The 24139-nt window shown below is 66.4% G+C and overlaps 2 protein-coding genes across 11 annotated transcripts in view; one reads left to right on the top strand and one right to left on the bottom strand.

The window, feature by feature from the left end:
* The window catches only part of BAIAP2 (BAR/IMD domain containing adaptor protein 2), a 41946-nt gene extending 37946 nt beyond the window's left edge, over nucleotides 1–4000 (top strand). For all 5 annotated transcript variants that reach the window (XR_012583203.1, XM_074555088.1, XM_074555085.1 and 2 more), the window contains one exon: nucleotides 238–4000. Coding sequence is in view for 3 of the 5 variants with exons in the window: in XM_074555088.1 (XP_074411189.1) it covers nucleotides 238–307 (70 nt within the window). In the remaining 2 variants the exon portion in view is untranslated. The remainder of the gene's footprint in view (nucleotides 1–237) is intronic.
* Nucleotides 2063–23117, bottom strand: AATK (apoptosis associated tyrosine kinase). 6 transcript variants are annotated; one of them, XM_074555078.1, is made up of 14 exons: nucleotides 22857–23114; nucleotides 13300–13433; nucleotides 11959–12100; nucleotides 11038–11117; nucleotides 10812–10930; nucleotides 10108–10195; nucleotides 9900–10033; nucleotides 9212–9296; nucleotides 8498–8619; nucleotides 8143–8292; nucleotides 4982–8063; nucleotides 4695–4863; nucleotides 4282–4500; nucleotides 2063–4128 (listed from the first exon to the last, which is right to left on the bottom strand). In XM_074555078.1, exons 1-14 carry the CDS (start codon nucleotides 22939–22941, stop codon nucleotides 4100–4102), a joined length of 4638 nt encoding a protein of 1545 aa, XP_074411179.1. In that variant the 5' UTR covers nucleotides 22942–23114; the 3' UTR covers nucleotides 2063–4099. The 6 variants fall into 6 exon arrangements, with proteins under 6 accessions (XP_074411179.1, XP_074411184.1, XP_074411182.1 ...); XM_074555083.1 differs by lacking the exon at nucleotides 22857–23114 and adding an exon at nucleotides 22260–22413; XM_074555081.1 differs by lacking the exon at nucleotides 22857–23114 and adding an exon at nucleotides 19587–19727.
* Between the last annotated feature and the right edge of the window lie 1022 nt (nucleotides 23118–24139).

Genomic DNA, 24139 nt, shown 5'->3' with positions numbered 1-24139 from the left:
GCTGGGCTCGGCTCACCACGGCTTAGCTAGGAGAGGAGCAGAGTTGTGGGGGCAGCTCAGGGAGTGGGGCAGCTGGGCTGGGGGCTCCACAAGACAGAGCTTTTCCAGTTTAAACCTCCCCAAACGCTGCTGGTCCCGGGGTCTCTCCAGTCTTGCTCGCTGTGCCGGTGCCCTGGGCTCTCCGGGCCTCCACACACACCCTGCTAACTCTTCCTTCCTCTTCCTCTTCCTCCACAGGAACCCCTTTGCCAACGTCCAGCTGAAGCCAACGGTGACAAACGACCGCTCGGCCCCGCTCATCAGCTGATCCGGGAGCGCCGGCACCGCGTGGCACCCGCCACCTCCTCATCCTCATCTTCCTCATCCTCCTCCTCGCTGCTGCATGTCCAGCTTCCCAGGACTCCATTCCTAGGCGGAACTTATTAATCCTGCTGCTTTGAAAGCCAAAGGCTCAAGCTAGTGCCCTAGTTCTCTCTTCTCTAGACTCCCTCGGTGGCAGGGGGTCACAGCGCTGCCGTCACCTGTCCCCTGCCTGTGCTGAGTGTGGTGGCACTTCCCCGAGTCAGGGCAGCGTGTCCCAGAGCTGGGGGGGCTCCCAGGCCCAGCAGCAGCTTGCTGTGGGTGGGGAAAGGGGCTCAGATGGAGAACAACTCTCCATGGTTGGCTCACAGTGCTCCAGGGGGCAGCCAGGCAGAGAGGACACGGTCGCCCTGCCCAGATGAGAGGGACCCCCAGGCCAGGCAGGACACTGGGACACCCCCAGGCCAGGCAGGACACCCCGGGCAAGCCAAGGCGCTGAGGGTGGCACAGGCAGCTCCCAGGCTCCCACCAGACCCCGGTGCCCACGCCATGCCCAGGGCTGGGACAGGGCAGGGGGTGCCAGCTCTGCTCCCAGAGCTCCTGCCGTGCCAGGGCTCGGGGTGCTGCAGGGATTTACGGTACTGCTGTAAAATATAAGCTAGGAAAAAACCACTGGTGGAGGCAGGGCAGTGTAGGAGCCAGCCTTGGGGTGCCCCTGCTCTCCCTGCAGACAGGAGCTCCTTGGGGTGCCCCTGATCCCTGCAGACGGGAGCTCCCATCCAGACCTCTTGCTTGGCTCTTTGCTCTTCCTCTATTCCTAGGGCTGCATGAGAGAGAGAGATAGATAGAGATAAATATATATCAATATATATACACACACACTTGCTAAGCTTACTGCTGGGGGTGCCCACGAGCACGGTGGCTCCCGCAGCCCTTCCCGCAGCTCCTGAGTGACCAGGGTCACATCCTTGCTCCACAGACAGGGAGGAGAGGTTTCCAGGCAGGAGCTGTGTCTCCCATGGGTGAGGGCTGGAACCCGAACAGAGTTTTGCTTTTCCCGTTGTATTTCTCCTTTTGCACTTTCTGATCACTGGTGCAGCATGTCCTGGTGCCCACAGCCCGGGCAGTGCCCGCTTGGCTGGGCACTGGGCAGGGCACAGAGCATCTCCAGCCCAGGGGGCTCGGTCCCAGTTGGACGTGGTGGCTCATCCATCTTTCCTGTGTCCCCTCTGGATTTTCCAGTTCCACTGCAGGAAAACAGCTTCACCCGTGACTGCCCAGGCTCCAGCTCTGCACGAGGGCTCCCAGCTCCATGATGTGCCTCCTCTTCCTCTCCCAGGGCTGGAGCAGATGGGTGGGGGGCACAGGGGCAGGGTGAGGGAAAGGGCTGGGGCAGTGGGTGGGAGAGGGCTGGTGGCCACAGCCCGGGGTGGGGACAGGCCTGGGGTCCCCTCAGCCACTGCGGTGTCCTCTTCCACCCCCGTGCCAGGGGCTGTCCCCTGGGCCCCCCAAGCTGCCCCCCTGGCTCCAGCCAGCCCCCGGGGGCTTCGCTGCACCTCCTGGCTCGGTGGCACCTGCAAGACGTAACCTGAAATGATTTTTTATGAGAAAACGTAATTTATGAGCAATTCAGCCTCCCCCTGCCCTCCCTCCTGCAGCGTTTCCCTGGCCAGAGGCTCCTGCCTGGCCCTGGAGCGTGGCTGGGACCCTCCCGAGCTGGCTCCATCCTGGGTGCTGGGCAATGATCGGGGCAGGAAACGGCTTAAGATATTTTAAAAACTTTATTATTGGCCCGATGAGATTTGACACACATGCTGGGAGCTGTATGGAAATCAGCACTGATAAAAAATACAGCAATTATGACCCGTATTGAGAAAATAGACCATGTAAGAAGAGCCTTTCTATTAAAAAAGTTACCCAAGCCACAGCTCTGTCCTCATCCTGGACCTGCGGCGCCATAGACCAAACCCGGGGTGTGGGGTGGGGCTGGGCCAGCACCCCTGGGTGCCAGGGGCTGGGCAAAGCCCCTCGGTGTTGGGGGGTGCAGGGAAGGGGGGATCAGGGGTAGGAGGGTGGGTGCTGAGGGAAGGGAATCCCAGGAGCATCCCAGTCCTGCATGGGAGCAGCCCTGGGTGCTGCACCCCGGTCAGGGCAGGGGGTGGGCTCCTGCTGGAAAGGATAAGGAAAAAGCTTGGGAGAATTGGGTGGGGGGGTGACAGGCCAGGTGGGGGTTAAATAAAACACTTAAATAAGTACTCATTGCTTAGTAGGGAGGGGAACCAGCAGTGGGGGTATGGGGTGGCATGGCCACCCTGGGGCTGAATTGGGGTCCCCCAGGGTTCTGGGCTGGGGAACAGCCCCTGGCCCCCACAGGAGCCTCCTGAGCACCGAGGGCACTCCAGCTGGGACACAGCTGGGCTGGGCTGGCCATGGGAGAGGGTGGGAGAAGGGTGGGTGGGTATGGGACACCTCTGCCAGCACCGGTGCCAGGCTGGGGTGGGGACGGGCACATCCCACGGGTCCTGGTGCCAGAGCTGTGTCCAGCCCAGGGTGGGACCACCCTGTGGCATGGAGCAGAGCCCCTGGCACCAGGCCCATCCCACATGGGTGCTGTGTGTGCAGTGTCCCTGCATGGGGACACCTGTGTGCCCTCATCCCCCTACACAGGAGCCAGGACAGGGGCAGGGGCTCAGGGGGGACATTTCTCACCTCAGGGTTTGGTCTATAGACCCCAAAAGGAACCAGCCCTGAATTCAAGGTTTCGCTCAGCTCCGCTTACTTCTATTTCCTTCCGGAAGCTGGAATTGCACAATTATCCTAAGCCTCGAATGAATTAAAAAAAAAAAAAAAAAACAAAAAGAAAGAAAGAAACGAACAAACAAAAAAACCCCAAAACAGAACAAAGAACCACGAGCGCGCCCCCCTCCCCCCCCCTCCCCAATAAGTCTCTTTGGCAGCAATAACTTAAAATCGCATCAATGTGGGTTCAGTCAACAGCAAGTTTTGGTTTTGGGGTGGGGTTGGGGTTAGGGTTTTTAATAATTTTGTTTAAATACAAAAATAGGTTGGCGGGTCCCGGTGGGGGATACTCCCTCCACAACCAGCCCTCCACGTGTTGCTCCTCACTACAATGGGCAAGGGTCCCAGCAGTCCTCAGGGTCCCCAGCTGGGACTGATCCCTGCAAACCAAGGGAGGGGAGCTCCAAAGCCATGGGGATCGCTCTGGGCAGCCGGTGGCACCCCTGGCACGGGGAGTGACATCCAGAGTGGCAGCAGCCAGCGGCCCTCGGTCAGGAATGTCGTGGGGTGCCTCTGGGGCAGCCATGGGACAGCTGTGGGACAGCCAAGCTGCCACAAGGTGCAAGACTGAGCACGGGGCACAGGGAGGGGACAGCCCGGGGGAGAAGGGGTGTGGGGGACAAACTGCCTCGGGGAGCACACGTGGGCAAGAAGCCAAGGGGGAACTTCACTGGGGAGGACACTGGGCAAATGTTAGCAAGGTCAGGGCACTACCCTCGGAACGCTATAATTTATATATATATATGTATATATATATATATAAGTGTCTATTTTACACGCACGCACGCTCACAGCCACCCGCACGCGCGCTCGGCGTCACCGTCACCCACCGCCTGGCCCCGCGGGGGCCGCGCCGGCCCCGCTCCCACTCGAAGCAGCAAACGAGTTCCTTGTGACAAAATCTGCCTAAAAACCGAACTGCCCAGCGGGGTCTGGGAGCCCACGGGCAGCCCCCGCGCCGCCCCGGTGCCAGGGCAATGCTGGCTGCGTCCCGGCCGGCTCACTCCCGGTCACCGTCTTCGCTGCTGCCTGCAACGAGCAGAGGGAGCCGTGAGAGGGTCCCGGACCCCCGTGGCACATCCAGCCCTTCGCAGGGGTGCAGGGACAGGGCTCACAGTGTGGATGGCACTGGGGCATGGCTGCTCTGGGCACCCACGGAGCAGCATCCCGAGTGGGACTCACCTCCTATGGAGTCCATGTCCGAGTCGGAGACGTGGGTGATGGAGAACCGGGACACCGGGGCAGGTGACACCGTGAACCGGGAGAACTGGATGGGCAGCACCTGTTTCTGCGGTGGCACCACGGCCGCGGGGGGCTCTGCCGGCGTCCCTGGCAGCGACGCCACCAGGGACTGCTTCACTGGCATCAGCGGGAAGTCGTCGTCCCACTCGAAGCCACCACCTGGGATACAAAGTGAGGGGGCTGAGCCCACTGTGAGCCCCATAACCTCTAACCCCATCACCCCATAAATGGCCGTCCATCATCCCATAACCGCTGTCCCCATGACCGTGCAACTGCCTCCCCATGATCCCATACCTGCTGCCCTCTCACCACCCCACCATCACCAGCCCCATGAGCTCCTCCTGGTCTCTTACTCTCTTCCGAGGCGTTGCCGTCCGAAGAGTCGTCGGAGGCGCCGAGCCTGTCCGTGGGGCTGGGGGGGCTGCCACTGGCAGGGGGCTGCCCCGAAGGCGAGGGGGGCTGCCCCGAAGGCAGGGTGGGCTCCGGGAAGCTCTGCTCAGCCAGCTCCCGCGTGGGGCTTTCCTGAGGATGGGGAAACAGCAGGAAGGAACCTCACTGGGGGCTCGGCTGGAGATGGCTCCCACCACCAAAATGGCACGGAGCCATGCCCAGCACCTGGCTCTGTCCCCAGGGCACCCACCTGGTCGAAGAGGTAGATGGTCACATCGTCGTAGAAGGAGACGGCCTTTTTCTTGCGCTCCAGGTCCTCGCAGAAGGACTCGGACAGCAGGCTGGGCATCTTGAGGAGGCTGCGCAGGTTCCGGCCGCTCTGGCTCTCGGCCACCACGATGGGCACGGCCGCCGGCTCCTCCTCGCTCTCCTCGCTCTGCTCCTGGATGTTGTAGCAGCGCAGCTCCTCATCCGACTCGTCGCTGTCTTCCGTGTCCTCCTCCTCCTCCTCTGGCTCCTCTCGGCGCTCGGGGGCAGCCGGGGCCGGGGAGAGACCCGGCGGTGATTGTGCCCCGGGGAGCAGCGTGCTGGGTCCCCCCGGCGCATCGCCCACCCCGGGCCCCTCCAGGGGCAGCCCCCGCTCCCCAAGCCCCAGCGCGGGGGTCACAGTCTGTCTGTCCCCCACTGTGGCCCCCCCAAGTCCAGGGACGCCCTCGGACACGCAGGTCCCTCCAACAGCTGATGGCTCCCCAGGGCTCACAGGCACCGGGGTCAAGAGGAAAGTCTTGGGGGTCACGGAGCCCGGGGGACAGGTGTCTGTGTCGGGGCGCGGGGGGCTGCCCGGCACCAGCCCCGTGCCAGCGGGGCTCTGCTCAGTGCCAGGCACCTGCTCCGGGGAGCTCCCGGCCCCTGTGGCCACCCAGTCCCCCTCCAAAGCCACGGCCGCCGGCGTGGGCACCGCCACCGCGACGCCAGGCACGGCCGGGGGGCTGCCGGGTGCCCCTGGCGGGTGCAGCGGGTCCTCTCCTCTCCCCGTGTCCTGCAAAGGGGAGCGGGGACCCTCCTCTGCCTCCGGGGTGCGGGAGCCATCGCTGTCCCCCTCGTCCTTGTGGCCGCGCTCGGCCTCGGCGTCGCAGTCGGAGAAATAGGCAGAGTCGCGGTACGGGCTCTTCTCGGCCAGGCCGGGCACCTCGGCGCCCGGGCCGCTGGGCAGCCGCGTTTCGGGGGCCGCAGCCTCGCCCTCGCCCCCCGGCAGCCCCGGGGGCGGCTTCCCCAGCTGGCTGAAGGCCTCGGGCTCTCGGGGCTCGTGGGGCTCCTTGAGCACGAACTCGGGGGACTCGTTGTTCTCGGTGTCGTAGCCGCTGTCGAGGGCGCGGGCCTGGCCGGCGGGCACGAAGGCGCCGGGGCTGAGCACCTCGCAGGAGCTGCCGGTGGAGGGGATGTCCAGCGACTCCAGCGAGTCCGGCGTGCCCACCTGCTTCTGCAGGGACCTGAGCGCCGGGGCCGCCTCCGCCCGCTCCGTGTACTCCCCGGAGAAGTCGGTGAAGACGCCGGAGGTCAGCTCGGCCGTGTCCTCGTCGCTGCCCTCGTCCACGCTGGGGAAGCTGCTGCTCGAGAAGGTCTTGTCGGGCGTCCGGTCGGCGTCGCTGGCGGCACAGGCGCCGCTCTCGGCCGCGGCCTCGGCGGGCGCCGGGGCGGGCTCCGCTGCGGGCTGGGCGCCGTCCGCGCCGGGCTGCCCGGGGGGGCCGGGGCTCGGGGCGGCCGTGCCAGCCGTGGGGGGGGCGGCCTCGCCCGGGCCCGCGGCGGCGGCGGCGGCGGGGGGCGGCGGGCTGCGGGCAGGGCTTCCCCCGGCCGGGCTCTCCTCAGGGTGGGCATCGCGCGGGGCCCCCGGCGCAGGTGGCGGGGCCGCGGCGGGGCCCCAGGGCGCGGCGGGGCTCTCCGCCAGCGTGCCGGGCTGCGCGGGGCCGCAGGGTGATGAGTCACGGCCGTGCCAGGCCTGCCGCCGCGGGGAGGGCGAGCGGCACGGGGAGGAGGAGCCGCCGGCCATGGCGGGGGGCTGATCCTGCCGCGGGCGGAGGAAGTCGTGTCCCGGCGGGGACCCCCCGAGCTGGAGCTGCCCGCGGGGCACCGTGCCCAGCGGCTTGGCCATGAGCCCGCGGAAGGTGATCATGCGGCGGTAGCACCAGCTGTCGCCGGCCGGGGGCTCGCGGGGGCTGCCGCCGCCGATGTTGTTGTTGGAGGAGCTGTTGGAGGCCCACGGGTGCCGCTGAGGCGGGAGGCTGGCACCGGCCGCCTCGGGGGCGCTGGGGGGGCTCTCCTCGCCCAGCTCCACCGCCACGCAGTCCGGGGGGGCCCCGCTCGGGCCCGCCGTGCCCCCGTACCCCGGCGGGCTGTAGGCGCAGTTCCCCGACGGCGAGACGCCCAGCGGGTCGGCAAACACACCGGCCTGGAAGGCGGGCACGGGCCAGTCCTGGCCGCCCGGCTGGGGGGCCTCCTCCTCCAGCAGGTACCCCTCGGCCCCGCGGCTGGGGGACGGCTCGTAGCCCCGCGGCTCCGGCCCGGGGCACGGGTACGGGTAGTACTCTGCGCACTCCCAGGAGCCCTCGGCCGCCGGAGCGTGGCCCAGCAGCGGCTCCATGCTCAGGGACACCGTGGGGCTGCCCGAGTCCGAGTCGTAGGCGCCGCCGCTGCGGCCGCCCTGCGCTCTCCAGCAGGCCGGGGCCCGCGGGCCGCCCCGCTCGCCCGCCGGGCTGTAGGTGCACATGGCGTAGTCCAGCTCGGCGCTGCCCTCGCCGGGGCCCTCGATGCGGATGTAGTACTCGCTGCCCAGAGAGGGGCTGTGCGCGCCCAGGATGGGCACCACGCCGGGCGCCGGCACCCCGGGGCAGCCCGACGCCTTGCACTCGTAGCAGGACGGGGACACCCCCAGGCTGAGCCCCGCCGTCGTGGCCGGGTAGTAGAGGTCGTGGTAGCGGGCGGCGCTGCTGGGGCTCAGGGAGCCCAGCGGGGCCTGGAAGTGCTCGGTCTTGGTGTGCTCCCACTTGTACTCGAAGTTGAGGCCGTGGCTGGTCTCCATGACGGTGAGGATGTCGTCCCCGTCCGAGGGGAAGCCGTCGGCCGAGAACTGCTCCAGCAGCGGGAAGGACGAGAGCTCGGGCCCGTGGTGGCTGCCGCTGGCGCTGCCGTTGGGCTTCATGGAATTCCAGCGCTTCTCGAAGTCCTCCTCGGCCTCCGTGGCGCCCTTGGCGCACAGGTAGGACAGCAGCAGGTGCACCTCCTCGGCCGTGGGGCGCTGCTCGGGCTGCAGCCAGCAGAACTGCATCACCTCGTACCTGCCGTGGGGAGCGGCAGCGTCAGCCCGGCCCCCGCCCGTGCCGCGGGGCAGGGGAAGGGGCACCTCGGGCTCCTCACCAGCGCTCCGACAGCGACAGCTTCAGCTGGGGCTTGGGCAGCTTCAGCTGCTGCTCCTTGATGGCGTAGGCCAGCACTTGGCGGTCGGAGTAGTGGTCGTAGGGCTGGCTGCCCAGCTCAAACAGCTCCCAGATGGTGACGCCCAGCGACCTGCGGGCATGGCACCGTGCTGGGGCTGCAGGGAGAGCCCCATCCCGCCCCCTCCATCGGCCCAAAACCATGCCGACACACCCCGTGAGGCTGCAGAGCCCCAAAACCACCCCGATGCACTCCGTGAGGCTGCAGAGCCCCAAAACCACCCCGATGCACCCCAGAGATGAGGCTGTAGCCCCCCAAGCCCCCCAGAGCCGCTCACCAGACGTTGCTGGCCTTGGTCTGGTCCACCACGAGCAGGTTGCCGTGCACCTCATCAATGAGCTCGGGCGCGATCCAGCGCAGCGGCACCCACAGCTGGTCGGCCGTCACGAAGTAGTCGTCCTGCCAAGTGTGCAGGGTCAGTACGAGAAGAGAACGTCAATCCATGGCGTCAGGGACCGGCCACGCCGCCACCCCCTGCCTCCCCAGCCTCCATCGCTGCCCCCTGTGCCCCCTGTTCCCCCACACTGCCCCCCGTGCCCCTTGTTCCCCCACACTGCCCCCAGCCTGTCCTGCTCTGCTCCTGGCACCCTACTGTCCCCTGTTGTCTCCCCTCCTTCCCCCCTCTGCTCCCCCACCTGAGCCCCTCCAGACCCCCAGTTTGGCAATCCCAGCTCTGCAGAAGCTTTGGGCAAACTGGAGCAGGGCAGAGACACAAATGGACAACCCCACCCTGCAGCTGCCTGGCAGAGGGGCACGTCTGGGCCAGCCCAGGCAGTGTCACACCATTGGGAGGGTGCCAGGGCACACCGGGTGGCACTAAGGGTCCCTCACAGGGTGGTCTGAACCCCCCTGCCCCCCAGCAAACACAGGGGTGCCCCGACACCGCTGTGTGAGGGTGGGGGAAGGAAGGCTCATCGGGTCTGTGCCAGGGTGGGTACGGGGGGGATCCCAGCGCCAGCCCCAGCCCCCTCCTCCCTCCAAGCAGCCTTACTTTGTACTTGCAGTGCGAGAGCCCGTAGTCCCCGATCTTCACGGTGAGGTCGGCGGTCAGGAGGCAGTTCCGCAGGGCCAGGTCGCTGCCAAGCAAAGCCGGAGCTGTCACCGGCCCCGAGAGCTCGGCGGGCACCACCGGGACCCGGCTGGGGCGGCCGAGCGGCGGCGGGGCCGGTCCCGCCCGCTCCGGGCGTGCCCTAACGCGGCTCTCAGTGCACAGCAGGAATGCCTGCGCGGCTGTCCGTCCGTCCATCCGTCACACGCCGAGCCAAGCAGAAGGCGCCTGTTCCCGGGCAACGTGAGCCCTGGCACGGGGCCGGGCACCCGGGCGGCTGCTCCGGCACTGGGCGGGCACAGACAGGACCACCGGGGCTGGGCTGCCCTAAGGGATGTCCCTCTCCAGCACAGCTGGGAGCCCCGTGTCCCCCTCCCACAGCTCCAGCACCCTCGTGGGGACCCACCTGCAGAGCCAGGCTCGGCCGGGGACACTCGGGTGGCCCCCGACGGCAGCGCGCCCCCTCCTCAACAAAATCACTGATGCTGGAGTCTCCGTGTGCAACTCACTCAGCACCAGGATATTGTTGGGCAGGAGGAGCAGTGGTGGGGCAGGAGTGCTGGCACCTTGGAAGCCCCCCCGTGCAGACCCCTCCCTGCCCCCCAGCTCCCCAGAAGGCAGCACGGCGTACCTGTGGATGTAGTTGTTCCTGTGCAGGTGCAGCACGCCGCAGGCCACCTCGCACGCCATCCTCTGCAGGGTCAGCAGGTCCGGGGTCATGGCCTCGGCCCCCCGGCAGCTCCGCAGGTACCCCTTCAGGTCACCCTGCGGGCAGTGCCACTGTCACCCTCCGTGCCTGGCACCCGGGGGCACCGCGGGCAGCGGGCACGGGGACTCACCAGCGGGCAGAACTCCATCACCAGCAGGTACGGCGTGACCTCGGCGCACTGGGCCAGGCATTGCAGCAGGTTGGTGTGCTGGAGGGCTCTGCGTGGGCACAGCAACGGGGGGGGTTGTGCACCACTGCCCTGCCTGTGCCAGGGGAATGGCAGCAGTGCCCATCGCCCTGCCTGTACCAGGGGAATGGCAGCAGTGCCCATCGCCCTGCCTGTGCCAGGGGGATGGCAGCAGTGCCCATTGCCCTCCCTGTGCCAGGGGGATGGCAGCAGTGCCCATCGCCCTGCCTGTGCCAGGAGAATGGCAGCAGTGCCCATCGCCCTGCCTGTGCCAGGGGGATGGCAGCAGTGCCCATCGCCCTGCCTGTGCCAGGGGAATGGCAGCAGTGCCCCAGGAGCCATCGTCCTGCCTGCACCACAGGGGCTGCCGGGAGCGGGTACCAGCACGTCCCAGCGCCCGGGATGTGTCACAAAGGGACATTTGTTCAGCTGTGCTGGGGCAGGAGCAGCTCTGTGCCCCCCCCTTGGCCCAGCTCTGCCCATGATCTCACTGCTGCCCCATGGATGGCTGTGGCCCCACAGAACTGTGCTGCCCCAGAGCAAGGGGCAGCCACGGCTCTGCCCAGCAGCTGAAGGTGGCACAGGGTAGATCTGCCCCCATGGCACAGAATGCCTGCTCCCAGCACTGTGGAGTGACCCAGAGGTACCTGTAGGGCTGCGCTTCTTCCAGGAACTGCATCTGGTCCTGCACGCTGGCGCTCGCCTTCAGCTCCTTCACCACCACCTGGGTGCTGCTGATGCCCGAGTTCACCTCCCCCAGGAACACCTGGGGTGAGGGACAGGCTCATCCCTCCATCCACACCCCAAACCCCCCTGGCACAGCCGGGGCCCCGTGTCCCACCGGGTTGGGGGGGTCCCTAGCCCTGGGCTCACCTTGCCAAACCAGCCATGGCCGATCTCCTTCAGGTACAGCAGGCTCTGCCGCCCCAGGTCCGCCGACTTGAGGAGCTGCACTGTAACAGAGCCCATCCAGCTGCCCGCGTGTCCCCCTGCCCGTACATCCCCCTGTCCCCCTGCCCGCACATCCCCCTGCCCACACACCCCCCTGTCCCCTGCCCACACACCCCCCTGTCCCCCTGCCTGTGCTCCCCACCAGTCCCAGCCAAGCCCTGCTGTCCTCACCGTGCCACCCGGTGCCACCCCAGGATGCCCCGGAGCATCCCTCCCCGGGAATCCTGCATCCCAGGCATGCTCATCTCCAGGCATCCTCCCACGGTCAGGGGATGTGGGCTATCAGTGTCCCCAGGCGGGATGGCAGCAGGGCTGGTCCCTGCCCCTCTCCTCCGCAGGGTGTGCAGAGCTGAGCCGGGCACAGCGCTGGCATTTAGCCCCTTCCCAGCCCCCCGGCACAGCCCGGCCCCTCGGGAGCCCGTGCCAAGGGCACGCAGCAATGGGGCCATTGTTGGTCCGTCCTGCCCTCCCCTCTGTGGCCATTCTTTGGGCAGGGAGTGACACGGGGTGGGAGGGGGCACAGCCAGGCGCCCCCCACATTCCTCTCCCACTCAGGGCCTTGTTTACATGGACAGGACTCGTGGATGTCACCGTTCAGGGTGGCCGTGTCCTGTCCCACCCTGTGCTGCTCCCCTGGGCTGGGACACACCAGAGGGACAAGGGACCCTCACCCAGGGGGACCTGCAGTGCTCCCCAGGGATCCCAGCTGCCTGTCCCTTGCCAGGGCTCTGCTGGAGCTGTCCCTCCACTGCAGGGGACACCCAGCATCCCCACATCACCCCGTGCCCAGTGATGAGAGACCCCAACCACGGCATGCAGGGGTCCTGCCCCGGCCTGGCTTACCTGAGCGGCCCGGCTGCTTGGCCATGGGCAGGGACACCTTGGTGAGGGGCAGCACGTAGACCTCGGGGCCATGCTGGGGGGCAGGCGAGCCCTGGGCTGACAGCTCTGTCACGTAGTCGTCCCCCTCGGCGTTCTCAAACTCCTGGTTCGGGGTGACACACCGAGCAGAGACAATGCCCCATGGGCTGCCCACTGCTCTAGTGCCCGCACACCCCTCTGCCCCGGCAGGCTCATGAAATCCCCCCTCCCTGCAACAACCTTGCCCTCCGGCCATCCCGTTACCTGTGTGTGCCACCCCGGCAGCCCCCGGCTCCCAAAGGCCGCCCGCGCCAGCAGGTAGGACACGGTGAGCATCTCTCCGTGCCAGGCCGTGCCTCATGGCGCTGCCAGCCCCGCGCCGTGTGCCATGCGCCACCGCGGGCCATGCGCATGGCACACCGGCGCGGCCGCTCGCACATAAATACGAGTGCGGGGGCACCGGGGGGTCACTGTCCCCCCCCGGCACGCCGAGGTGCTCCGGCGGTGTGGGACGGTGCACAACACCCGGCGTGTCCCCCCCGGCCTGAGCCCCTCCCGCCGCGGGCGCCTCAAGCCTCCACAAAAATCTCAGCAATTAGGGGAAAAGCGTTTTCTCGGCACATTCTGTGCCTGTGAGGTCACGGTGCCTCCCACCCTCGGGGGCGTGCGGGTGGGACCGGGCCCTTAACCGTGCATGGCCTGGCCGGGAGCATGGATGGGTCAGGATGTGACCCCAAGGATGCTGAATCCCACAGATCCACGCTCTGTGGGGCTGCAACCCAGGATCCAACCCCAAGGATGCTGAATCCCACAGAACCACACTCTGTGGGGCTGGGATCCAGGATGTGATCCCAAGGGTCCTGAATCCCACAGGTCCACGCTCTGTGGGGCTGGGATCCAGGATCCAACCCCAAGGATGCTGAATCCCACAGATCCACGCTCTGTGGAGCTGGGATCCAGGATCCAACCCCAAGGGTCCTGAATCCCACAGAACCACGCTCTGTGGGGCTGGGATCCAGGATCCAACCCCAAGGATGCTGAATCCCACAGATCCACGCTCTGTAGAGCTGGGATCCAGGATCCAACCCCAAGGATGCTGAATCCCACAGGTCCACACTCTGTGGAGCTGGGATCCAGGATCCAATCCCAGTGTGCTGAACCCCTCCCTCCAAGCGCTGCTCTCCTGAGCCAGGACACATCCAGCCCTGGCACTGGGGCAGAGAATTCTGCACCAGGAGCCTCCAGACACCTCCATCCCTCGCTGGGTCCCTGGGAAGAGCCCCCCCACCCCAGCCTGGAACCCCTCCAGGCCCTTCAGCTCACCTTGAAGCCAATGTCCCCCTTCTTGCAGCACAGACAGGCCAACATGAGGAAGATGAAGGTGAAGAGCCCCGAGAAGGAAACGGCCACAACAGCCAGCGAGGAGGACCAGGAGAGCTCACTAAGGGGGGTGCCGTCTGTGGGGACATGAGGTGGTCAGGGCTGGGGCACCGGGGAGGGGTCACAGGGCATGGGGAAGGGACACGGCTGCACTGCCTGGGCACCCTCTGGGCACCAGCACACCCCAAATCCCAGCACCTGCCGCCCCACTCCAGCTGTGCGGTGTCCCGTGGGGTGGCAGGGCACACGGTGGCAGCGGAGGTGGCCGTGTCACAGCTGCCCATCCCCAGCAGGCCCCGCTGCCAGCTGCAGCTGCCACATTACTATTCTGCCCGGAGCCTGCCCAAACAACCGGCGCCCTTGTGGTGGGAGCAGCCGGAAGGTCGTGGCACTGCCAGCAGAGACCCCCAGAGCCCTGCGGTGCCCGGCTGGGACAGTGCCCTGTGCCCAGCCAGGAGCCTGGCACAGACCCGCTGGTGCCATGCTCCCTCCCTGGTCACCAAGCCCCTGCTGGGATGCTCGTGGCACACACGTGGCTCCAGCACGTGGCCCACAGAGTGTCCCTGTCCCTGTGCCCTGGCCACGCTGCCCTGCTCCACAGCTCCAGCTCGGGCTCCCCTGTGTCATTGAGACTGGCACCTGAAGGGCACCAGGGCTGGGGAAGGTTCTGCTGCCCTCATGGGCACCAGCAGCACCCGCTGCACCCAGACACTGCCCGGCACCATGCAGGGTGGGCACAGGGCACCCTGGCTCCCAGCATGGCCCCACGGGCCTTGGCACAGCCCAGCCGTGCCAGGGAGCAGGGAAGGAGCTCCAGAGCCATCTTCTGAGGCTCGGGATGCAAAGCCGAACCTGGGAGGAGCGGGGGGCGGCGTGCCCCCCCTTCCAGCTGGTTTCCATGGTGAACACACTTTGTGCCGCCAACGTCACCATTTTCCCTGGATAGTGGGACAGCGAGAGAGAAAATGACTCACTGAAAAGAGCCTTTGAACGGCAACGGGAGCAGAGCACGGGGACGGGAGCCCGTCCGAGGGCACCGTCAGCTGAGCTGCCCCGAGCTCGGGAACTGGAGGTTCCCAGAGAGGACAATTGGCCAGGGAGATCCAGCTGGGCCTGCCTCAGTTTCCCCACCCGCACAACCAAAGACCTGGGAGCCATGACCAGCCCAGACTGGGCAGGGACACCACCACTGCCATGGCCCACTGGCACCTTCCCTCCCTGTACCCACAGCAACGGGGATGGGAAGTGTGGCATCATCTCAGATGCCAAATTATCCCAAATCGAGGTCAGGTGCACCTGCAGCAGCAGCTGCTGGAGCGCAGGGACACCAGGACACGAGGGACACCAGGACACCAGGGACACCAGGGACACTGGGGCACAGTGAGTGCAGCCTGAAGTACCCCAGGACTCTCAAGAGAAACCAGGGCCCTCAGCACGTCCTGCCCTCCATTGCCAGGCTCTGCCTCCCATTCTGCCAGCAGGAGTGAGGTTCCCCTGGCACCAAAGCCATGCCCTCCCCTGGCACCAAAGCCATGCCCTCTCCTGGCCTTCCTCACCACAGGGGTGCTCTGTGCATCCCCCAGAACTGCGGGGTCACACACAACCCCTCACCCAGCGACCCCCAAGCCAGGGATCACCCACCCTCACCCGGCCAGTCCTGCACAGGGGACAGCTGGGGGCTGCTGGGGCTGGTGGCAGCAGACAGGCCACAGCTCCAGGGACACCTGCCCAGCATCACACCCAGCCCTGGCAAACGGGAGCAGAAGGGACACAGGGAAAGGGGGGGATGCTGGATGCAATGGGGTGTGATGGGGTGCAGTGGGGTGCAGTGAGGTGCTGTGGGGTGCAGTGGTATGCAGCAGGGTGCAGTGGGATGCAGAAGGGTGTAGCAGGGTACAATGGGGTGCAGTGGGATTCAGTGAGGTGCTGTGGGGTGCAGTGGGATGCAGCAGGGTGCAGTGGGATGCAGTGAGCTACAATGGGATGCAGAAGGGCGCAGTGAGGTGCATTGAGGTGCAGCAGCCGCCCTCCCACCCCACGGAAGGCACGGCGCACCCGCGGCCAGCACAGCCCCGCCCGCGCTGTCCCCCGCCTGTTGCATCGCCCACCCAGCGCAGGTCGCGGCTCCGAGCGGGGCCGGGCAGGGCCCGGGGTGTCCCTCCCGCCGCCGCTGCTGACTCACGGCCCCGGGGCTGCCGCGGCCCGGCCGGGCCCCGCTCCTCCCGCGGCCGGGGGCGATGCTGCGGCCGCCCGGCGATCCCGGCCCTGCCGGCGGAGCCCGCCCGGCCAGCGGGGCTGACGTGTGCGGAAGGGCCGAGCCGGGGCTCCCGCAGCGCCGGCGGCAGCTCGGGGCTCCGGGCCGGGCACGGCACTGCCCCGGGCTCCGGGCACGGCACTGCCCCCACCCCGCTCCCACCGGGCCCCGCTGCAGCACCTACCGCTGTGCCTCAGTTTCCCCACCGGTGGTTGCCAGCTGCCCTGGGAGGGCTCGCAGGGTCATGCAGGAGGGGATGGATGCTGCTCTGGTGCCTTGGGAGCATGGGCCATACATTGCCCCTTCCCTCTGGCTGCCCACCGCGGATTCCAGCCTGGAAACATGCCAGATCCTGCTGGGCAGGGTTGGATTTGGGCAGGGAGAAGGCCGGATATGGGTAGGAAGCAGCGCAAGATTGGGGCAGGAAATGGGGCAGGATTTGAACAGGGAGCAGGGCAGGACTGGTGCAGGATTTGGGCAGGGAGCAGGGCAGGAAATGGGGCAGGATTTGGACAGGGAGCAGGGCAGGAAATGGGGCAGGATTGGGGCAGGATTTGGACAGGGAGCAGGGCAGGATTGGGATGGGATTTGGGCAGGATCAAACACTCACGTCCCTCAGCCCCTCCAGCCACGGGCTGCTCGCTCCCATCCCAGCCCCATCCACCCTCCCTGGCATCACTCATTAATCCCCGTGCCCATGGGCAGCTTCCAGGGAAGCAATTTCACAGCCCACAGGACACGCTGTGCTCATCCCCCGCTGCCCTTTGGGGTGTGAGCACAGGCTGGGCCTACGGGCTGAGCAGCTCCGGGGGAAACTGAGGCACCAGCAGGAACCACCCTGAGCTGTGCCCTGAGCCTGGAAGCCCCTGCCATGGGAGCAGCCATGGGGCTGGCAGTAACCACGGTGCCAGCCAGGAGCCTGGCACGGAGCTGGTGCCCACAGCATCCTCGCCTGGGCTGCTCAGGATCCTGGCACCCCTCAGTGGTACCCAGAGCCTGCTCCGCTGGGCTGCATCCCCTCACCAAAAGCAGGAGCAGGGAGCAGCACCCTTTGTCCCATTGCTGGAGACCTTTTCCCACCAGGACGAGCCAGGGCCACTGGAGCAGCCTCTCTGGTGATTAATAGATCAGTTAATTGTGAATTCCAGGCACGCCTGGCTAATCCCTTCTCCTTCTGTATCTCTTAGCGTGGCGTATTTCACCAAAAGGATTGATTCTGCCCTTTCATTCTGGTTTTACCATCTAGGGCTGAAACAGCAGCAAAAAATAAATAGGTGGAAAATAACAGAAAATCATCCATCGTTTTCTGAAGCAACGAAATAAAAACAAGGATTGTGCTAGGGACAGGCCGGGCTCTGGCGTTGCTGCGCACACACCACGCGTGTCAGCCTGATTAGGGACAAAAAATCAAGTTCCTCCATCAAAGCCTGCCCTGATGCAGAGCCAACAATTCCCTCTGTTTCCACAGAAAATAATACTAATATTATTATAATAATATAATTATTATCATGTAATTCTAATAATACTATAATAATAATATATGGTAATAATAATGTCTATAATAATAATATATAGTAATAATATATTATTATTATATAGGATATTATAATTGCGTATGGAATTGTGTATAGATTTATACATGGAGTTACATATATTGTATTTTTATATATAATTATGCAGTCTATATGGATTATAGAATTATTAGTATTATAATAATATATTGTAATAAAAAAAGAAAATAATATTATAAAAGGCATGCAGAGCAAGCTCAAATTGATTATTTAAATTGAGCTTGTTGTTCTCAGTGAGTGCTGTGCAGCCCATCCCACACCGTGGAGCCTGGGATCCCCATGCTGGGGGCAGTGCCAGGGCAGTGCCAGGACAGTACCGGGGCAATACCAGGGGCAGTACCGGGGCAGTGCTTGGGCAGTACCAGAGCAGTGCCAGGGCAGTACTGGGGCAGTGCCTTGGCAGTACTGGGGGCAGTACCAGGGCAGTGCTGGCCAGCCGTGGTGCCATGCCACGGCAGTGCTGGAACAGGGTGTGGGGCAGTGCCAGGTGGGTGCGGTACCACACCAGGGCAGTGCCAGGGCAGTACCGGGGCAGTGCCAGGGCAGTGCCAGGGGCAGTACCACACCAGGGCAGTGCCAGGGCAGTACCGGAGGCAGTACCAGGGGCAGTACCGGGGCAGTGCCAGGGCAGTACCGGGGTAGTGCCGGAGGCAGTGCCAGGGCAGTGCCAGGGCAGTACCGGGGCAGTGCCAGGGCAGTACCAGGGCAGTACCGGGGCAGTGCCAGGGCAGTGCCAGGGGCAGTACCGGGGCAGTGCCAGGGCAGTACCAGGGCCATTACCAGGGCAGTACCGGGGCAGTACCAGGGCAGTGCTGGAGGCAGTACCAGGGCAGTACCGGGACCATTACCAGAGCAGTGCCAGGGGCAGTACCGGGGCAGTGCCAGGGCAGTGCCAGGGCAGTGCCAGGGCAGTACCGGGGCAGTGCCAGGGCAGTGCCAGGGCAGTACCGGGCACATGGCCCCGGCCCACCGAGGCTCGCAGAGCCCGGAGCCTTTACGTAACAGCGGGAGCGGCAGCGCGAGAGGGGCGCCCTATTTATATCCCAAACGCTCGTTATGAAACGAGCAGCTCCGGCTCCCAAGCACGGCCCGAGCAGGGGGAGGCCGGGGCACAAGGGTGCCCCTGGCACAGGAAGGAGCCCGGGCTCGGGGTCTGGCTCTGCCCCCCAGCACGGCCCAGATCCCATTGCCCAGCCCTGAGCAGGGCTCAGCATCGAGGACGCTCAGGACACGGAGCTGGGCAGGGCCTGGCACCTCCCTGCCCCACGTCCACCCTCGGGTCAGGCCGTGGTGCCCAAACCACCTGCAGGCACAGGAACACACAGAGCAAGGCGATGGAAAATCCCTCCATCCCGAGGGTGGGCAGCACACAACCACCGAGCTATTTTGGAAAGGTGAAAATGGTGGCTGCCATGGTGGCCGGGCAGCAGGACACCCTGGCACAGCTGGGGCAGGAGCCTGGCAGCTGGTGGGTGCCCTGCCAGCCAGGGCAGAGCTGTTCCACTTGCTGCGTTTGCCCACACTGGAATTTTCCTTCGCTCCAGTAATTAAAACAAACGGCGCTAACCCCGCTGCTGGCACCAGGCTGCAGGGAGGACGTGGGCACGGCTGGCACAGGGGAAGGGGTAGGGAACAGGATCCCCCCAACAGTCTGGGCTGTGGGACAGAGGCTCTGTGGGAAATCCTGGGAAATTCCCATTCCTCCAGTGCTCAGCCCTCCCGAACCCACGATCCCCACGTACTCACTGTCCCTTGGCCCGTGCTCAGCTCCACCAGGAGCCCGGTGCCAGCTGTGGAGCATCCCAGGGTGCTCCGTGTCCCCTCAGTGTCCCTGGTCATCAGGGCCTGGGCCGGCCCTCGGAGCTTGGCCGATGCCAACGATGGCAGTGGCAGCCCTGAGAGGGCTGTGCCGTGCTCTGATGGTGCTCCGGGCTCTCAGGGGGATTAATGCCCCCAGGAGACTGGTTTTCCTGCCAGTGGGCACGCTGAGTCAGCACTGAGCAGCTCCTCTCGGGCCAGCCCTGACCCTCCAGCCTGGCTCAGGCCACCCCAGGGAGCAAATTCCCTCTGGGGATTGAGGAGCCACTTGCTGGGGCAGGAGAATGTCTGGGAGCCCTGGAGCGGCAGCAGTGCATGGCCAGGACCATTATCCTGCATCCCATCATCCCTGGATCCCACCGTGCCATGGTGCCACCATCCCTGCATCCCACCACACCACCATCCCTGGATCCCTCCGTGCCACCATCCCTGCATCCCACCATGCCGCTGTGTCACCACCCCTGCATCCCATCATGCCACTACCCCTGGCTCCCACTGTGCCACCACCCCTGGATCCCACAGTGCCACCACCCCTGGATCCGTCCGTGCCACCACCCCTGGCAGTGCCCCCAGCCCGGTTCACTTGCCGGATCAGTGCAGCAGCACAGGGTGGGAGCAGGCTCAGCCATGGCACCGGAGCAGCCCAAGTGCCCCTCTGACCCAAATCTGGGATTTTCCAGCCCAGCAGTGGGATGGCGAGGAGGTGACGTCACACCAAGGATGCTGCCTGGCTACGGGCACCGAGCACTGAACACAGAGCCCTGCTGGGTGTGAACCCCCCCCCGGGCACCACGCTGGCAGTGCCACCGCTGCCCCACACGCCCTGCTGCCCCCGGGGTGCCAGGGCTCGGCTCGGGGGCACCGCAGCCCTGCCCCAGCCGGGGGACGGTGCCAGGGAGGGCAGAGCCACGGGCTGGCCTGGCACAGGGTGTCCCGGCAGGGCTGGGAGTGCCAGCCGGGCAGGGAGCCCGTGAGTCACAGCCCCGCTGCCCCCGGCGGCGCAGGGCCCTTTCAACCCCGGTGTGTTAATTTCTGCTAATTGGCCCCGACAGGGATGGGTGTCCGCGTTCCAGAGCAGCCCGCCCGTGTGCGTGGGGCAGGAGGGAGGGAGGGGAGAAGGGGGAGCAAAGTGGCACCCTCAGGGAACGGGATCCTGACCCTGTCCCCTCACCGAGCCAGGTGGGGCCTGGCTGCCCTGTTGTGCTGTGCCAATGCCATTCCCTGTGCCAGGACAGGGGGTTTGCCACATGCCACCCCACTCTGCCTGCCCCCTGCATCCCTGTGGGCACTGGGAGTCACCTCCTGGCTGTGTGCCCAGCTCCTGCTGCCCTCCAGCCCGGAGTGCCATCCCCCAGTGGGAAACATGTGGCAAGACAGGACATTGGGCACGGTGCTGCCACCACTGCCACCTCCCAGCCAGGGAGCTCCTGCTGTCCTGCCCCAAATCCCCCCGGTGTGTCCAGTCCAACAGCACCTTCCCCTGTATGGCCTGCTGGGTGCCAGAGCGTGCCTGGCCCTGGTTTGGGTTGCCAGGGTCCTTCTGCCTGCTGTGTCCCCTTTGCCACCATGGTCCCCCTGGTCCTTTCCCATCCTTGTGCCAGGAGCAGCCCGAGGCACCGGACACGGAGCACCAACACTCACCATGCTGCTGTCATTGAGTGTCACCAAGTGTCACTGCATGGCAGCAGGCGCCAGGTGAAGCCAAAACCCCAGGGTTGGGGGAGCCCCTGCCCTCCCTTTTCCTCGACTCCCCAGGGCAGGGAGTGGGTGCCCATTCCCCTGGAAGCCCGGGAGATGTGGGGGGCACACTGGGGCAGGCAGGGCTGGGCTGTGCCCCGCTGGTGGCTCCAGTGCTCTGTGCAGGAGCATCTCCAGGCCTGGCCTGGGAATGGGTGAAGAGAAAAGGGAACCACGAGGCTGCAGGGCTGGGACCCTCCCCCAGAGCCCCCAGAGCCTGGAAGGGAATGAACCCCTGGCAGAGCTGATGCTGACACCCCTGACACAGCTGTTGGGACAAGCCAAATCCAGCAGGTGAGGCTGGCACAGGAGCGGCTGCGCTGGCACATCCTGTGGCACCTCCACCCCAGGTGACACAGCTGCCACTGTCCCGTGCCACCAGGCCACCCATGGCCCAGCTTCCAACCGTGCATGTCCAGGGAATGCAGGACCAGGAGGGAGGAGATGCTCCCCTCAGCAGCTCCAGAACCCGCAGGCCTCTCCTGTCCTGCCCCAGCTGAGGTGCCAACGTGCCCCACAAACTGCTGCCCCCAGCCCCTCGCTGGCACAAGGCACCCCCAGGGAGCCAGGCTGGCACACAGGCAGGAGCTGCTGCCACATGGAGCAAATCCACAAAGCCGTGAAATGCAGAATGTGGTTTGTTCCCCCTTTAATTCCTCTCCCGGTGCGGGTGGGTGGCAGCTGCACGGCAGCGCCGAGCCCTGGGCCTGGCAGCACAGCACAGCAGCGATGCAAACAGGGATGGAGCTTTTGAAACCAAACCTCTTTGAAACCAAACCGGCAGGATTCGCGTGGAGCGGGGCCGCACCAAAAACCAAAGCAAAATCTCCAGGAGGAGAGGAGAGGAGAGCCTGGCAAACGGCTCCGTGCCGGCACTGCCGCAGTTTGGATGGAAATAATGAGATTTCAGAGGCAAATAACGAGCGGCTGGGGACAAAGTCCCCGCTCGGGGAGTCCTGGTGCGGCTCATTTCCAAATCCCCCCACGGATCCCGACCGTGCGCGGAGCGGCGGAGGAAGCAGGGAGCGGGAAGGCGGCGGGGAGGGATGCGGGAGCCGGCACCGGCAGCGGAGCCTCGGGCAGCACCGCGCCCGGCACGGGCACCGCTCCGCCGCCCTCGCCCGGCACCGACCCGCGTTATCCCGGGCGGGCGAACAAAGGGCCGGAGCCAAGCGCCCGCCGGACGCTCCCGCTCGCGGTCCCGGTGCCCGCGCGGTGCCGGCCCCGCACCGGGAGCACACGGGGCGGCGGCGGGGGCGGCGGCGAGGGGCGGCTGCGGCGGCCGCAGCCCCGAACAGCACCGCAGTCGCCAGCCCCGCGCTGCTCCGCGGCTGCAGCATCTTCCTGCAGCTGCGCCGCGGCCGGAACACGGCGCTTACATAACGGCAGCGCCCCGAAACGCCGCTGCCCCCCGAGCCCCGGCGCCCCCCGAGCCCCGCCGGCCCCCCAGCCCCGCGGGGACCCTCAGCCCCCGCTCCCGGCGCCGCGGGGCTCAGCCCCGGCTCCGTCTTCCTCCCTCTCACCATCACCATCCTCCCTGTTGTTATTATTCCGTTCCAAGCCCGGAGATGCCTTCAGAGGCAGCGCAGCCCCGGGATTCCTCCGCGCTCCAGCCCGCCGAACAAAATGCCGCCCGGCTGCGGCAGCGACCCCACCGCACCGGCACACCGGGGGACACCCGCCACACCGGGGGACACCCGCCACACCGGGGGACACCCGCCACACCGGGATGTCACACGGCCACACAGAGGTGTCCCCCCGCCACACCGGGGTGTCCCAGCACCACAATGGAGTGTCCCCCCGCCACACAGGGATGTCCCACTGTCACACCGGGATGTCACATCGCCACACCGGGGTGTCCCAGCACCACGCAGGGGTGTCCCACCGCCACCCCGGATGTCTCCCCGCCACACCGGCTCGGCTCCGGCTGTCAGAGCCCGCACAGTGACATTCCCGGTGATGAGGGCGCGGGGATGCTCCGCTGGCGGTGCAGCGCGGTGCGGGGATGCCGTTCCCGGTGCAGCGGGAGGGCAGCGGCGCGGGGCCGAGCCGGGCACCCGGCGGAGCACCGGGGGAGGCTCGGGGCGCGGGTCCGGCCGCCCCGGGGCTGCGGCACTTACCGGGGTCGAAGTGGGAGCTGAAGGCGAGGCTGGGGCTGAGGAAGGCGGCCGCCATGGCAGCGGCGGCGGCGGGGAAGCGGCCCATGGCGCGGCGGCGGCGGGAGCCCCACGGCCGCCGGCTGCCGCTGGCCCCGCGCTGGGCACGGCGGCGGCGGCGGCGGCGGCGGCGGCTCCTCCTCCATGGCGGCCCCGCGGCCCCGCGCCCCGTGCCCCGGGGAGGGGCCGCGCCGCCGCCGAGCGGCGGGACCGGGCGGGCGGGGGCGGCAGGTGGCGGAGCCGCAGCCCCGGGACCGCACCGGGACCCGCGTCCTCCCCCCCGGGATGAGCCGCCGCCGCCGCCCCCGCGCGGTCCCGCCGGGATGGATGGGGGACCCCCGGAGGGGAACGGGACCCCCGAGGGGCAGCGGCCATCCTGGAGCGGGACCGGGACCCCCCGAGCAGGGACAGGATCACAGGATCCCCCCAGAGCGGGGCTGGCACCCCCCAAGTGAGGAACTGCCCTGGCACTGACCCATCCCGGGCACCGCCGGCTTCCCGTGGCCAGGGATGGGGAACAGGGGCGGGATGGGCAGCTCTGCCCCCAGCCAGCCCCTCAATCCCCTGCACCCCATCCCTGCCCCTGCAGCCCCCAGTGCCATCCCGAGGGAGCAGAGCCCCCCAGCAGCCCCAGGCAGGCCCGTGGTTTGGGGTCCCCCTTGGGCTGGGGGCTGCCCCATGTGGGGCCATGGCTCGGCCTCGTGTGCTCAGCACTACAGCCCCGGCACATGGAACTGTGCCCTCCAAACACGGGGTGCTCCAAAGCCCAACAGCCCCAATTCCCGAGCAGGGAACATCCCACGGCTTCACCCACACCCCTGGCAGCTCCCAGCCAGGCCTGGCAAAGGGAATGGGTGCCACTGGTCACCGAGCCCACTGGGAACCAGGCTGGGCTTTCCTTCAGGGCCATGGCAGGACCGTCCTGTCCCATCCCGTTCCTGGACATCCCCTTGTCCCAGCCCAGGCTGGGCTCAGCTCTGAGCACGGGGCTCACACATCCCCACCGCCAGTTTGAATATTTAAAGCCGAATTTTGCGTACACGATTAATTTTTTACAAGCCTTCAAGCCTGCACAGAACAGCACCACGCTGCACATGTCACGTTGCCACAAATAGATACAGGCCTGGAAAAATTACCGGCTGCTGGGAGAATAAACACGTTGGAGCCAGTTTCTCCCTTCTCCCTTGCCTCCACATTTCTCTGCTCTGGAGCAGCTCTGTCCCACAGGACCCCCCAGTCCCCCTGCC

The sequence above is a fragment of the Zonotrichia albicollis genome, chromosome 19 (assembly GCF_047830755.1).
Source record: "Zonotrichia albicollis isolate bZonAlb1 chromosome 19, bZonAlb1.hap1, whole genome shotgun sequence".
NCBI lineage: Eukaryota > Metazoa > Chordata > Aves > Passeriformes > Passerellidae > Zonotrichia > Zonotrichia albicollis.
This window is presented reverse-complemented; position numbering and strand designations above follow the sequence as displayed.

Coding starts and splice junctions, on each gene's coding strand:
- AATK (XM_074555078.1), bottom strand. CDS start 22,941: ATGGGCCGCTTCCCCGCCGCCGCCGCTGCCATGGCGGCCGCCTTCCTC. Junction 4,501..4,694: donor CGGCAACGCCTCGGAAGAGA/GTAAGAGACCAG, acceptor TTTGTATCCCAG/GTGGTGGCTTCGAGTGGGAC. Junction 4,129..4,281: donor GGACATGGACTCCATAGGAG/GTGAGTCCCACT, acceptor TGCTCGTTGCAG/GCAGCAGCGAAGACGGTGAC.